The 14,186-nt window shown below is 27.5% G+C and overlaps 7 protein-coding genes across 7 annotated transcripts; 2 read left to right on the forward strand and 5 right to left on the reverse strand. All coding sequences in view use genetic code 12, as the record gives it.

The window, feature by feature from the left end:
* Positions 1-10: 10 nt before the first annotated feature.
* On the reverse strand, positions 11-1,495 carry KGF55_003091 (IPI3; the record flags this gene model as incomplete). The annotated part of the gene is made up of 1 exon (XM_051757847.1): positions 11-1,495. The coding sequence occupies one exon, from the start codon at positions 1,493-1,495 to the stop codon at positions 11-13; it is 1,485 nt and encodes a 494-aa protein (XP_051614532.1).
* A 106-nt stretch (positions 1,496-1,601) lies between these two features.
* On the forward strand, positions 1,602-2,237 carry NOP6 (Nop6p; the record flags this gene model as incomplete). Its single annotated transcript, XM_051757848.1, has 1 exon — positions 1,602-2,237. The coding sequence occupies one exon, from the start codon at positions 1,602-1,604 to the stop codon at positions 2,235-2,237; it is 636 nt and encodes a 211-aa protein (XP_051614533.1).
* Positions 2,238-2,292: 55 nt separating this feature from the next.
* On the reverse strand, positions 2,293-2,997 carry RAC1 (Rho family GTPase; the record flags this gene model as incomplete). Its single annotated transcript, XM_051757849.1, has 1 exon — positions 2,293-2,997. The coding sequence occupies one exon, from the start codon at positions 2,995-2,997 to the stop codon at positions 2,293-2,295; it is 705 nt and encodes a 234-aa protein (XP_051614534.1).
* Positions 2,998-3,783: 786 nt separating this feature from the next.
* Positions 3,784-4,983, forward strand: KGF55_003094 (uncharacterized protein; the record flags this gene model as incomplete). Its single annotated transcript, XM_051757850.1, has 1 exon — positions 3,784-4,983. The coding sequence occupies one exon, from the start codon at positions 3,784-3,786 to the stop codon at positions 4,981-4,983; it is 1,200 nt and encodes a 399-aa protein (XP_051614535.1).
* A 31-nt stretch (positions 4,984-5,014) lies between these two features.
* KGF55_003095 (uncharacterized protein) lies at positions 5,015-8,320 on the reverse strand (the record flags this gene model as incomplete). Its single annotated transcript, XM_051757851.1, has 2 exons — positions 5,015-6,480; positions 7,066-8,320. 2 exons carry the CDS (start codon positions 8,318-8,320, stop codon positions 5,015-5,017), a joined length of 2,721 nt encoding a protein of 906 aa, XP_051614536.1.
* A 746-nt stretch (positions 8,321-9,066) lies between these two features.
* On the reverse strand, positions 9,067-11,265 carry STT3 (dolichyl-diphosphooligosaccharide--protein glycosyltransferase subunit; the record flags this gene model as incomplete). Its single annotated transcript, XM_051757852.1, has 1 exon — positions 9,067-11,265. One exon carries the CDS (start codon positions 11,263-11,265, stop codon positions 9,067-9,069), a length of 2,199 nt encoding a protein of 732 aa, XP_051614537.1.
* A 207-nt stretch (positions 11,266-11,472) lies between these two features.
* On the reverse strand, positions 11,473-14,001 carry KGF55_003097 (uncharacterized protein; the record flags this gene model as incomplete). Its single annotated transcript, XM_051757855.1, has 1 exon — positions 11,473-14,001. The coding sequence occupies one exon, from the start codon at positions 13,999-14,001 to the stop codon at positions 11,473-11,475; it is 2,529 nt and encodes an 842-aa protein (XP_051614538.1).
* Positions 14,002-14,186: the final 185 nt, after the last annotated feature.

Below are 14,186 nucleotides of genomic sequence, written 5' to 3' on the forward strand. Positions count from 1 at the left end.
ATATGAAATGCTATATTTTATCTAATAATTTTGCATGTTCTTTTATTAATTCTTCATGTTTTGATCTTAAATCAGTATAAGCTTCAGATACTTTTTTCAATTTAATTTCCAAATCATTATTGGTAGTGTTTCCATTACCGACTTTCTTTACAGTTGAATCAATATTACTCAAGTTTTTAAATTTTAATTCTTCAATTCGTTTTTGTTCCAACCATGAATTAAAATTTTCTTCATCACTATCATCAGTATCACCAGAAAAATTAATTTCTTCAGGAATATCTATTATTAAATTATGATCAATTGGATTATTACTTGCTAATACACGTTTTAAAGGTGGTATCATTCTATGTTTTTTATCTGATCTTATATTATTAGTATTATCCAACACGGAAACAGGTAATGTTGCAATATATAAATATGATATGGGAAAACCTAAAGGTTGAAAACTTTTGATGGTTTGTTTTGTAACTATATCAGAAACATAAACTTCTCCCTTAATATCACTTGATATTATACTTGTACCATCCATTGACATTATTAAATTAGTTATACTTGAATTTTGATGTTGTATAAATGTTTGATTTAAATTTGGATCTTGTGATTCAATAGTTATTATTTTATTTAATCCTCCGACACTCTCTAAAATTGATGTATGACTATTATATTTATATAATGGTAACATTTTAATTAAACCATTATTTAATCCCACGTATAATGCTCTATTTGCTGGATCTTTTGTTATACATTCAACTGAATCAGGTAATACAAATGTCGTTAATTGAGTTTTCGTGAAGATATCATATATTCTTACTGTACCATCTTTTGAACTTGTATATAATTTTAAATCATTTATTATACCTACTGAATTTAATATTAGATCAGTTATAGGTAAAGTATTTTCAGTTATTATCCAATAAGGTTTTAAATTTCTTTGATTATTTTCCTCCTCCTCTTCATCTTCTTTTGTTTCATATATGGATATTAAATCTGAAATTTTCCATATTATACATCTTGCATCTTCTCCACCAGTTATTAAAAAAGTTTTACATTCACTTGATTTTATAACTGTTATTCCTTGATAATGAGCTTCTTTAACACAAAGCAAGTCACCAGATGATAATTCCCATATATATAATTTCCCACTTTTTGAACCACCAATTAATAACCATGGAATTCTATAATTTGATTTTTTATGTTTTGTTTCACTAACATCAGGATGATGAATAATATGTAATGTATTTAATGCTTCAGGTATTGGAATTTTTTGATCAATACTTTCTTTTCCCCATGAATATACATTAATAATTGCTCTTTTAGAATCACAAGTGAAAATCCTTTCACCTGGTCCAATACCTGTTAAACATGTACCAAATCTTGGTGATGATGAATGACGAAAAGATTGATATTGTTTTGATGAATGGATTGAAGTAATGTAAGCAAATGATTCAGCTCCTTTTTCTTCTCCTTGTGATATATAGTATAGAACTTCATCCATTTTAGGGTGGTGGTTGTTGTTGCAAAAAATAAAACTCCGCATAATAATTTTTAAATTTTTTATCAGATCAATATAAACCACATCTCATCTCAAAACACCTTAATAAATGTCAGATTCTAAAAAATTATCTAAAAAGGAGAAGAAAGCTCAACAATTTCGAAAACCAAAGGAAGAAAGAGAAGCAGAAAAGATAGAGAAGAAAGAAAGTAAGAAGAGAAAACTAGAAGAAGAAGAAAATCAAGATAATGAGGTACAACCACAAGATAATGAAGAACAACCAAAAAAGAAAAGGAAAACAAGAAGAGGTAAAAAGGGTAAAGGAACAAACGAAGGAAAAGGTCCTCGATTCATACTATTTGTAGGAAATTTACCATATGATATAAATCAACAAGAATTAATAGCACATTTTCAAAATAGTTCACCCAATAGAATAAGAATTAGATCTGAAAAGGGAATAGCATTTTTAGAATTTGATAATGATACTAGTGAAATTCAAAGAAAGATGGAATTAGCTTTAAGATTAAATCATTCAGAAATTAGAAATAGAAAAATTAATGTTGAATTAACTGTTGGAGGTGGTGGAAATTCTGAAACTAGAAAATTAAAATTAAAAGAAAAAAATGAAAAACAAGAAGAAAAACAGAAGAAGAGGATTGATGAAGAAAAGAAGAAAAAAAAGGGGAAACCTACTTCGAAAGATCTTGGTGGTATACATCCTTCGAGAGCAGCATTGATACAGTAGTTGTAAAGTTTTGGAAATGAATGAATGAATTAATTAATGTCTATTTTTAAAGGATCTATAAAATTGTACATTTCTTAGCTTTTTTTATTTTCCTCTTTTTATTTAGATTTGAACTTGATTGATCATTTGAATGTTTATTGAATGAAGAAGAATTGTTGTTATTGTTGGATATGGTATTGCTTGTTGATTTTTCTGTATATTCTTTATTATTTAAAGTAGGTGGATCTAATACTGCTCTTATTGCATAATCAAATATTTCTTTTACACCAACTTGAGTGGCTGCAGAACATTCCATATATTTTATTGCACCAATATCTTTTGCTAATTTTACACCTTGATCATAACTTATTGGTTTCATCTTTTTAGAATTTAAATCATCTAAAATATGATAATCATCTCTTAAATCTATTTTTGTACCAATTAATAATATTAATATGTCTTTTGAGCAATGATGCATTATTTCAGGAATCCATTTTAATTTTATATCATCAAATGAATCAGGACTTATAACAGAAAAACAACATAAAAATATTTCAGTTTGTGGATAACTTAAAGGTCTTAATCTATCATATTCACTTTGTCCTGCTGTATCCCATAATCCTAATTTTATAGGTTCTCCATCTATTAATACTGATGCTGAATAATTATCAAATACTGTTGGAATATAATCATTTGGAAAAGTATTTGTTGTATATGATATTAATAAACAAGTTTTACCAACTCCTCCATCTCCTACAACTACTGATTTGATAGATCTCATCTTTCAGTTATGAGTTGTATGTATTGTTGTTGGTTAAGAATTGAACTCTATACGGCTGATAGTGTAGTGTTAATTGTATTGTGATACTATTATCTTTTTATCTCTTAATAATTTTTTTTCGACTAAAAATGGAAAATTTAGTTTCAAAACTAAATGAAAATATAATTTTACGATTTACGATGTTAAATAAAGAAAGAATGAAATAAACGGTACTTACTTCGAGAACAATAGAAAGGATTTTCATTAAATTATTAAAGTCGAACTTGAAACTTCGATCATACCTCTCGATTCAAATGAAGATATGGTTGAAGAGATGATCCAAACTCTTATAATTACAAAAATCAGGAGATCTCACAAAATCTAATCTCTTGATCAAAAAATAAAATCTAGATCGAGAAAATTAAGACGAACAAATAAACTGCGCTTTTCGTTGAATTAGACTAATAGCTAGAGCCAAAATTAGGTCGAAAGACTTTACTTTTCGCACATTTCTTCGGTCCATAATTTTCAAGTAAAGCCTTTTTGAAAAAGACTACAAATTTATCACCCTAATTTCCGCATGGTTTATCGAGCTCAAGATTTGCGATGATTCTGAACTAGCAAAGTCTCTATCCTAAGAGTTTCGTCTTATTCTTGTGCTCGTATTCTGTTTTGGACTCTTAAAAATTACACAATATTGGATTTCCATTTAGTCGATCTCTGGGGTTAGTAGAACTAAAGTAATATCGGTCTTATCAATTTTTATAATCTATGATATGAATTTTTTGAAAATTTACACTCTTTTCCATGTTCAGTAGAATTAACAAAAGATTTTTACATCATTCCATAACATGTCATTCTGATTTTTCACATATAGTAATAGGAGGAGGAATAGTAGGTATATCAACAGCATCAGAATTACAAAACGTGAAAGGAAATAATGTACTATTAGTTGAAAAAAATCATAAATTAGGTGAAGAAACAACTTCTAGAAATTCTGAAGTTATTCATGCTGGTTTATATTATCCTCCAAATAGTTTAAAAGCTAAACTTTGTATAAAGGGAAAAAATAAAATTTATGATGCTTGGAACAAGGGGAAATTTCAAATTGATTTACAAAAGTGTGGGAAATGGATTGTTGCTCAAGATGAAATTGAGGAAGAATATTTAAATAATTTGCAAAAAAATGCTGATGAATTGGAAGTACCTGTTGAATTTATTAGTACGAAAAGAGCCAAAAGTATACATCCATTAATTAAAGCAAATAAAGCAATATTGGAAAGTCCAACAACTGGTATTATTTCAGCTCATGATTATGTATTATTTCATGAAGGAAGATTTGAAAATAATGGAGGTACTTTAGGATTAAGTAGTAAAGTTAAAGATATATCATATAATAAGGGGAATTTAAATTATTCAGTAATGATTGAATCAGATGGTGAAATTATGGAAATGACAACTGATAATATTATAAATTCAGCAGGATTATATGCAGCAGAAATTGCAAATATGATACTACCTAAAGAAAAACAATACGACTATTATTTTGCAAAGGGAAATTATTTTAGTTTTACACCTGAAATTCCATTGGGTAAAATAACAAATAAATTAATATATCCATGTCCTAATCCAAATGCTGCATCTTTAGGAACTCATTTAACATTTGATTTAGGAGGACAATTAAGATTTGGACCAGATTTAGAATGGTTAAATGTCACCAGAGCTGATGATATAGATTATACTCCAAATCCTCAAAATTTAAAACTGGCTTATGAAGCTGTTAAAAAATATTTCCCTGCTATAACTCAAAACTCTTTACATCCTTCTTATTCAGGTATACGTCCAAAAATATTATCACCTGAAGAAAATAAAAAACAATTTGCTGATTTTATAATAAAAGAAGAAGAAAATTTACCAGGTTTTATTAATCTCTTGGGGATTGAAAGTCCAGGATTAACTGCTTCATGGGCAATAGCCGATTACGTTAAAGATCTATATTATAAATAAATAAAAAGAACAAATGCTATACTTTAGTCTCTCAAGTAGTTGAAAAAATTGTTGAAATTCCAATTATTATAATACCAACAATACACCAAATCATTACAAAATTCATATCTCCACCAAATGATACTGCTGATCCATACATAGATAAAGCAATAACAGTTAAAAATCCACTTGTTATACTCATTGTAATACCAAATATAAAATTTAAATTTGTTAAATTATAATTTTTTGAATTAAATTTTAAAAATAAAAATCCTAATACGGCACCTAAAGGTTGTGATAATCCTCCTAATAATGAACTTATCATCACTGCTTTTAATTTGGGAAAATTTGATGATTGTGACATTGAATAATATAATGGTAAACACATTGAAAATCCTTCTGTAAAATTATGTAATATTAAACTTATAAAAATTGATATACCTAATTTGGGGTTTGTTTCTGATGTTATATAAGTTATAAACCCTTCTGGTAATTTATGTAATGTTATTGCTAATGTTGTTTGTATACCAATTAATAATAATCTTGATAATGGTGAATTTACATGATGATGATGATCAATTTCATGAGAATGATGTGATTGATTAGAATGAAAAATTTGTTCATGTTGATGTTGTTGATGATGTTCATGATTATGGTCATGATGATGATGATGATTTTCATCTTCTTCAACTTCTGTTGAACCATCATCATTTTGATTGTTAGTTAATTGAGGAATTTCACAAAAATGTAATTTATCTTGACTTCCATTTGAATGTTCATGATTCTTATAAGTACATAATTCAGCTGATGAATAACCTTTACATTCTCCTGCAGTTTCTTCATCATTTGAATGAGATAAAAACATTTGTATTAATGATTTTCTTGGTTTTAATGTCTTTCTAATTAATGGTGTATTTTCATCATCTCTTACTTCCATATGAACTGAATGATTATGTTGATGTGGTGGGTTTTGATGTGGGAAATATTCTTGTATTTCTGATGAATGTGGATCATCTACTCTTGATGGTTTTACTGGAGTGTCTGTTTCATGATTATTTGAATGTGAATGTGAATGTTGATGATAATGATTAGTTTTACTATTATCATATGAGTGATGATGTCCATCATAATGATGATTTATAGCTTCTTCATCCTCTCCTTTTACATTACTTCCATGATTACAATGAACAACACTTTCACTAGTTAATAAATGTAATGCAAAATTAAAAAATAAACATATTAAAATCCCACCAAAATAACTAATCATTAAATTAAATTGTATCTGTCTTTTACTTAACACATCTTTAGTTTCATTTTCATCTTGTTGCAGTTTTAATAAATATTTATGAGCTTCAGGTAATAATCGATATAATGAAGTTATAATTAAACATCCAGAACTTAAAGCTAATGATCCATTCAAAAACAGATAATTCTCTTTTAATTTGAAACGATATCTTGATGTAATCAGTCTTGGAAATAATAAATAATATAAATCATCAAAATATATAATTAATGTTCCTGATATACAAATAATTGATGAAAAAAATGTTAATATCCAACCTTGTGACGTTTTGTTTGATAGAAATTGTAGGATTTCAATCATTTGCAAAAGACGATTGGTTGGTTGTTGGTTAGGTGATGGGTAATGTTATGTTTGTTGATTCAATGAGTTCTTTGGATTGATTAGAAATTGTAACCTCAATTTTGATATTTTTTAAACTGTGAGTTAAACAAAAAAAAATATAATTTAGTAGTTATCATCAAAATTTTATAACAAGCTAAAGAACACGCGTATAAAGCACAACACTATTAAAAGTCTACAGCCACTTCTTTATACATGATAGTTCACAGTGTAGAATGTCTACACTTACTTCTTTTTTACATGATATTAATTAAAAGTTCAAACAAACAATTATACTCTACATACAAAATTTCATTAATCATTTTTTGGTCCTCCTAAATCAAGATTATTTAATGGTAAACTATCTTTATTTTTTTTTGAAATAAAAGGAATTCTTCTATGAGTTGTTTTATTTCTTGCAAATTTTTTCTTTTTTAAATGACTTAAATCAAAAGAATTTATTTTTACAAATAACCACATACCAAAAGCTGCGATAACAACACAAGTTGGTAAAGTCATCATAACCATATATTTTTCATAATCAATACCTTCTTCAATTTCATCAGCTTCTCCTAAATATTTTTGTCTATATTTTTCTTCTACTCTTTTTAAATCTGCAAATTCTCCTTTACTTACTTTTGAACGTTTCCAAAATTCAACAACTATTGAATCAGTTAATGGATTAAATTCATCATCTGGTATATTATCTGGTTGTAATGATATCAAAACTTTTTTTTCAAATATATCTTTACCAATCCATTCTTCTGTAACTGTTAATGGCCAAAATCCATCTTCATTAATAATCCAATCTGATACATAAAATGAATTTTGAACTTTACCTCCATGCTCTAAAACTTTTGATCTTTTATCAAATGGAGTATAATCTATGTCTTGTTCATCTTCATCATCTTCAACTGATAATTCCCTTTTCTTCCATCCTTTTTGATGAGCAGATTCTTTAATATTATATAAATGAATTCTTACTTTTTCAACTTCAGGACTAAAATATCTCGAATACCAAGTAACAAAAGAAGTTTTATCCATTTCAACTCTAACATCATCTTCTGGAGTACAAAATGGTTCAGTTGAAGAATCTTTTCCTATACCCTTTTTTTTATATCTATCAGGAGTACAACGTATAATTGGATTTAATAAATGATTTTCTAAATCTGATTCTTCAATATATATAACTTCTTCATGAATTTCATCATCTGCCATATTATGAGCTTTTAATTGTTCTTTATTATATGTTATTGTTGTAGCAGATTGAAAATATGTACTATAATTTGGTCTACCATTTTTAGTTCTACCATTTTTAATTTCAGGATGTATAGTTTTTGGCCAACCTTCTTTATTTAATGATACCCAATCAGCTAAAGGATCTGTTTCTTTTGGTGGTTTTGCACTTATTGTAACTCCTCCTATAACTGTAGGTCGTACAATTTCTTTTACACCATCAACTGTTCTTACCCAATTTGCAGGTGGTGGAATAGATGAAGAAGAAGCAGTTTTCATAGCTTGAGCTCTTGCATAATCTTTATTTATTTTGATTTCTTTTATACGTTTTTGAAATTGATGTTTTGATTCTGCTGATGATGATGATGAATCTGTAGGATTTGATATTATAGAAGTTTGAGTGATTGATGGTTCTATAGTTTGAGTTGGTAATTCTAATGTTAAAGCATTTGTTTGCGATAGAAGTAGAGCACTGATAAATGCTATGTTTGAAAACTTCATGGTTGTTATTGGGCTTCGTTGTGAGTGATGGTTCGGAGTTGGTTGGAAAAGAAAGTTTAAATCAAAGTTTCCATATTTGATTCAGAAAATGGAAATAAAAACAGTCGAAGAAAAAATAGAATGTAGTACACGGTTAAATTTTATCACCGACCTATATCTAGTTAAAAAAATTTATAACCACGCAAGGCTTACAAATGCCACTAAATAACAGCACTAAGAAGACGAAATGTAAGTTTCCTAAATAAATAATAAACTCTATTGACATCTATTACAAACGAAAATGCACTAAGATATTTATTTAGTATAAACTTTAAGACTTAATTTATGGCAAATAAAATTCCATCATTATAAACATTGATTTATTTAATTTTGGTAAATAATGAAACTATGCTAAGATTGCCAATGTAGAGTATGTTTTATAGTCTACGAGTTCGGATGCTTTGGGTGATTTGAATGTTTATTATATGTGATCTATATAATCTTTTGGTTGATTGAAGAAGAAGTGATGTTTGAGATTGAAAATTTAATTTTGAAAAATTTGTATCACGAGAATAATTGATGATGGAAATTGGTAGCTATTTTCACTAGTTGCAAAATCTGAATCTTAAAGGACTTCAGCCTAGGTAATTACAAAGAACGCTTTAATGTTGCATACCACAGACAAATAACTCTAATTGTCTTGCATAAGACAAACAAAGACTTTTATATGCGTTGCTTTTTTATTACTTCTATACTTAATATACACATTATTCCCTTAATTCCAAGGTAGGTCTTTTAATAGCTCTTGATTTCTTTTTAGTTCCAGCTTTTGTAGTTTGAATTAAATTTCTATTAAGATTATCTAAATCTTTAACTTTATAAATTCTAACAATCCAATTTTCTGAAGTGAAAACTTCATCAATAACATTTAGCTTTGGAGATTCCCCACTTGGAATTTGTTGATTTCTAACTCTATCTACACCATCTCTACCACCAAATAATTCAGCAAATCTATAATAGCACATTTTATACATTAATGAATTTTTCATTGCCTGGGAAGCATCTTTATCAACTTTATATTCTCCTCTTTCTGTAAAAAAATCTCTTTCTTTTATTTCATCTGGCCAAATACCTTCAGCTATTCTAACCATCCATAAAAATTTATTTATATCATCACCTGAATAACCTAATAATCCTCCAAATATAACTAAAACATAATCAACATCATGTTGTTTTAAAATTTCATAAGATACTTCTTCCCTGGATGACATTGCTTTACCAACAGTTGCAATATGAGTATTATTCCAAGTATTATTATCAACTAAAGTTGTTCTATCAGCCATTCCACCAATTTGATAACCATAATCCCACCAAGCCATAATTTTAGAATCTTCTGGAGTATTCATTCTTAACCAATAATAAGCTTCTCTATAATCATCAATTAAATGTTGAGAACCATCTGGATTTTTTGAAGCTAATACAACTGATGGTGATGAATAAGCATTTGATGTTACCCAAGTACAATGTAAAACAAAATAAAATAAATAAAATGTAAATGATAATAATATAATTAATTTTGAAATTAATGTAGCAATTGGTAATTTTTTATATTTTTCTTGTTTGCTGGTGGTGGTGGTTGTAGTGAATACATCCACAACATTTAAATAAACATCAAATAATTTAGATAATGCAATTGCACCAGCAATACATATAACAGGAGTTAAAGTTAACATTAAACGAACCATAACACCAGCAAAATATGAACATAAAACACTATAAATTATAACAAATACATGTTCATCTTTTAATTCTTGAAAACATAAATATATTCCTGCAGGAAATAACCAAATTAACATTGATGTATCAAAAAAGAAAGCAGGCCATGCAGTTGGTTGATGTTCTGAAACTGATGCAATAATTGGTATATGAATTTTAGCATAATTTGTATCCCATAATGAATAAAATCTACCAGTCCATGGAGCAATCCAACCTAATGCAGTTAAACCAAATAATGCTCCAACTCCCAAAATAAATGTTAAAGCTAATGAAACAATTAAAAATGATTTAAATTGTTTTGAAGGGATCTTTGATTTAACATAATCACCAAATGCAATTAATTGTAATAATCCAAATACTCCTAAAGCAGCCATATGATCATTTGATCTTATTGGTAAAAAACCAACAAATGGAATTTGCATACTTGCTAATGTACCTAATGCATACCATGTAGTATAAGCAGAATATAATCTTGGATTATATCTTCCCATTATCAATAAAACAAATACATGTAATGGAATTAAATTTGTTATAAATACATAACCACCCCATGCACTAACCATATAAAAATAGAAAATAGCAGTTAAAGTAGCATAAAATATTGATCCCAATTTCATAGATTTGATCCAAAAATAAAAAGTTGCCATTAATAATGTAATTGCTATAGCTTCATTATCATATGAACCAGCAACAGATCTTGATATATAACCAGGAGCTATACCCATAAATATAGCAGATAATAAACCAGCATTTGAATCTTTCATTTCTTTTGTTAAAAAATATGTTGCAATAGCTGTTAATCCACTAAATACAGGAGCTAACATAACACAAATATTTCTAATATCAATAGGTAATTTAAACCAATCTTTTAAAATATGCCATATTGCTCCAGAAGTAACCATTAATCCAGGATATAATGTACCACCAGTAACTCTTCCCAAAGGATACCAAGTTCTATCATCAAACCAATTTAAAAATTCATAAAATGAATGCAGTACCAAATATTTTGTTGCTCTAAAATTAAACCATGGATCAAATTCATGAATTATTGATTCAAATCTTATAACTGAAAATAATCTTGATGATATTGCTGCTCCTGCTATTGATATAAGAATTATAACTTTTAATAATGACCTTATTAGTTGAACATCTATTCCCAATACTTTCAATTGAGGTTTATGTTGTATCATGATATGTTGTTTGGTCGAATTGAATAAGGTAGTCTTGACATATTAGTAGAAACTGAAAAATTAAAAACCGTGTTTTCTTTACTTGGAAAGTTGTCGTGAAAAAATGCGTCATAGAAAGAAATTTAAGACATGCGAATCATTACGTAATATATTATTAATTATGCTATTATTATTATTACTTTTAAGTCAATCTATAAATTACTATTATTAAAATGAACTCCAACTCCAATTTGCTGGAACACTTCCAACTAATTGTTCACTCCTATTACTATTACCATTTCTATTATTATTACCATTTTGATTTATATTATTTGATTTCATATTATTTAATTTTTGTTGATTTGATTTATCTAAATCTTTAAACAGTTGTCGTATTTGATTTTGTTTACTTTGTTGTGGTTGTAAATTAGAAGGTATAGTAGGATTTATTATATGATTTTTTAAATCCAATGATGAAGATGGTGATTTTGGATTAATTGAAACTCCAAATTCTCTTTGTATAAATTCATTATATTCAGAAATACAATTATCACAAACTTTCGATAAAGTACCTCTACCACCAGTAGTAAATTGAGCCATATGATTAATATATAATAAATGTGAAGTATGTTCTTTACAAAATATTCCACCACATTTTCTACAATGATGTCTTCTTTCAAAAAAATTAAAAATTTTTGTACATGTTGGTATACTACATTTAAATACAGTATCATCTTTTATCCAATGTTTTCTTGTTGGTGGAGCTTTTGATATATCATGATTTTTTGAATAAATTAATTTATTTAATGATGATGTATATTTTGGTGAATTATTTGAATCGAGGGATAATGTTGAATCAGTTGATTTGATTGAAGCTGTTGATGAATCCCTTTTCCCTTGTCCAAATGCTTGTAAATGAGTTTCATAATTATCAGGAGATTGAGATTGATTACGATGATTGTGTTGATGATTTGGAGATGATGATAAAATATCTGGTGAATTTGAACCTGATCTATTTGATAGATAATAACCTCCACTTTGTGTCATTCTCAATACTGCTGGAACATACATTGGATTTCTAAGTCCTTTAATTTGTTGTAATTGTTTATTTGTTCTTTGTTTCTCATTGGAATGTTGCTGATGTGAAGGATGTTGTTGTTGTATAGGTTGCTGTTGTTGTTGATTGGCCGATGCAGATGGATGTTGTAGTTGTTGTTGTTGTAGTTGATTATTCATAATCCCTTGATTTTGTAACCCAGGATTTGAAGGTTTTCTTTTAGTATTTATATCTTGTGGAGGTACAACTGGATGTCTTGCTTGAGAAGTATATGATAAATTATTCATATTCATAGATTGAAAAGGTTGTTTAAAATGATCTCTTTGTGGTTTTATTTCTTGTTGACGATTAAAAGATTCTAATTGTGATTGTTTTAAATCTTGATGATATTGATTTATATTTTGAGATGATGATGTAGGATTAGTGGTATTGGTAGTAGTAGTAGATTCAACTAATTCTCCTTCTGGTAATCTTGGTAATGAATGTTTTTTATTTATATGTGAAGAAGAAGAAGAATCTATTAGGTTGGTTGTTGGATTTGAATTTGAATGAATTGGTGATGATTGAATTTTTGGTGTAACTTTAGGTTGTCTTGTTAAACTTGCAAATGATGATAAATCAACTTCTGCAGGTTGATAAGGTTCTTGAGTTTTAGATTTTCTTCTTGCTGCATTTGATTCTTCAACTTGTGATATTATTAAATCATCTGGATTTGTTATTGGTCTTGGTGATAAACTTAATTTTTTTAATGCATTTAATGTTAAATTTTTTTGTTGTTGTAAAGTTTCTTCATTATCTGAGGTTTCATTATCATCTTCTGTGCTTGTTGTTGTACTTGAAGTTTTATTTGTATTTCTTCTTTTCTTTTTTGTCTCAGGTTTATCATTAAATGGTAATTGTTCACCAATTTGTAAATCTTCAAACAGTTTTTGATTATTTATACTTGATAATACTGGAGCTTGTATAAAAGATTGAAAATTTTTTAAATTATTCATTGCAGAATTTGTTCTTAATAATTGAGGATTATTATTTGAACTATTATTTCTATTTAAATTAGGATTTGCTGCTTGATTAGTTGTAGTTAACATATGTTGTTGTTTAAATGATTTTAATGATGCTATTGATAAAACTGATTGAAATGATTGAGTTCTTGATTTACTTAAATCTTTTTTTGTGAAGGATATATCTGATGTCTTGTTATTAAATGAACCAGTTTGTTGATCTTCATCCTTTGGATTATTTGAATTTTTACTATCATGACTATGATGTGATGAAGTAGGTGAAGGTAGTTGCTGTTGTTGCTGTTGTGGTTGTTCTTGTTGTTGTTCTTGTTGTTGCGAGCCATTCTGGTTTTCATTATCTGGAATATTGTTATTATCGTTATTATTACTCCCATTAGTATCTTGATCTTGTTTAATTTGATTGGATGGTTGTGATATTGAAGGTTGAATCTTTTGTACTTCTGGTGAAGGATTCAAAGTAAATTTGGTATTATTTTTGGTATTACTTTCATCATTTGATGGTTTGGTTATCTCCATGCTCTGTTTATTATGTGGATGTTCTTGAGGTTTCATCTTAATTTGATTATTATTATTTTTAATAGTGTCATCATTATTTAATTTTGTATATTCTTCATCTTGATTAGTATTATTTAAAGGATTATGGTGTTGATGTTGTACAGATGTAGATGTCTGTATCATTATATGATCCTTTCTTTGTAATGGTGAGGATATATAATGGTAAAGGATGTTATAAGATGATGATGATTAATGAAGTGTATGAATATTATATTTAATAAAAGTGTTGTGTTGTATCAAGTAGAAATAGAAATAATAATAATCTAAGAGAGTAGTACAAAATTAAAACAGAAGCTAACGATTTAATG

This window comes from Candida pseudojiufengensis, assembly GCF_024610245.1.
Source record: "Candida pseudojiufengensis strain CBS 10847 chromosome Unknown scaffold4, whole genome shotgun sequence".
NCBI classification, from domain to species: Eukaryota; Fungi; Ascomycota; class Pichiomycetes; order Serinales; family Debaryomycetaceae; genus Lodderomyces; species Lodderomyces pseudojiufengensis.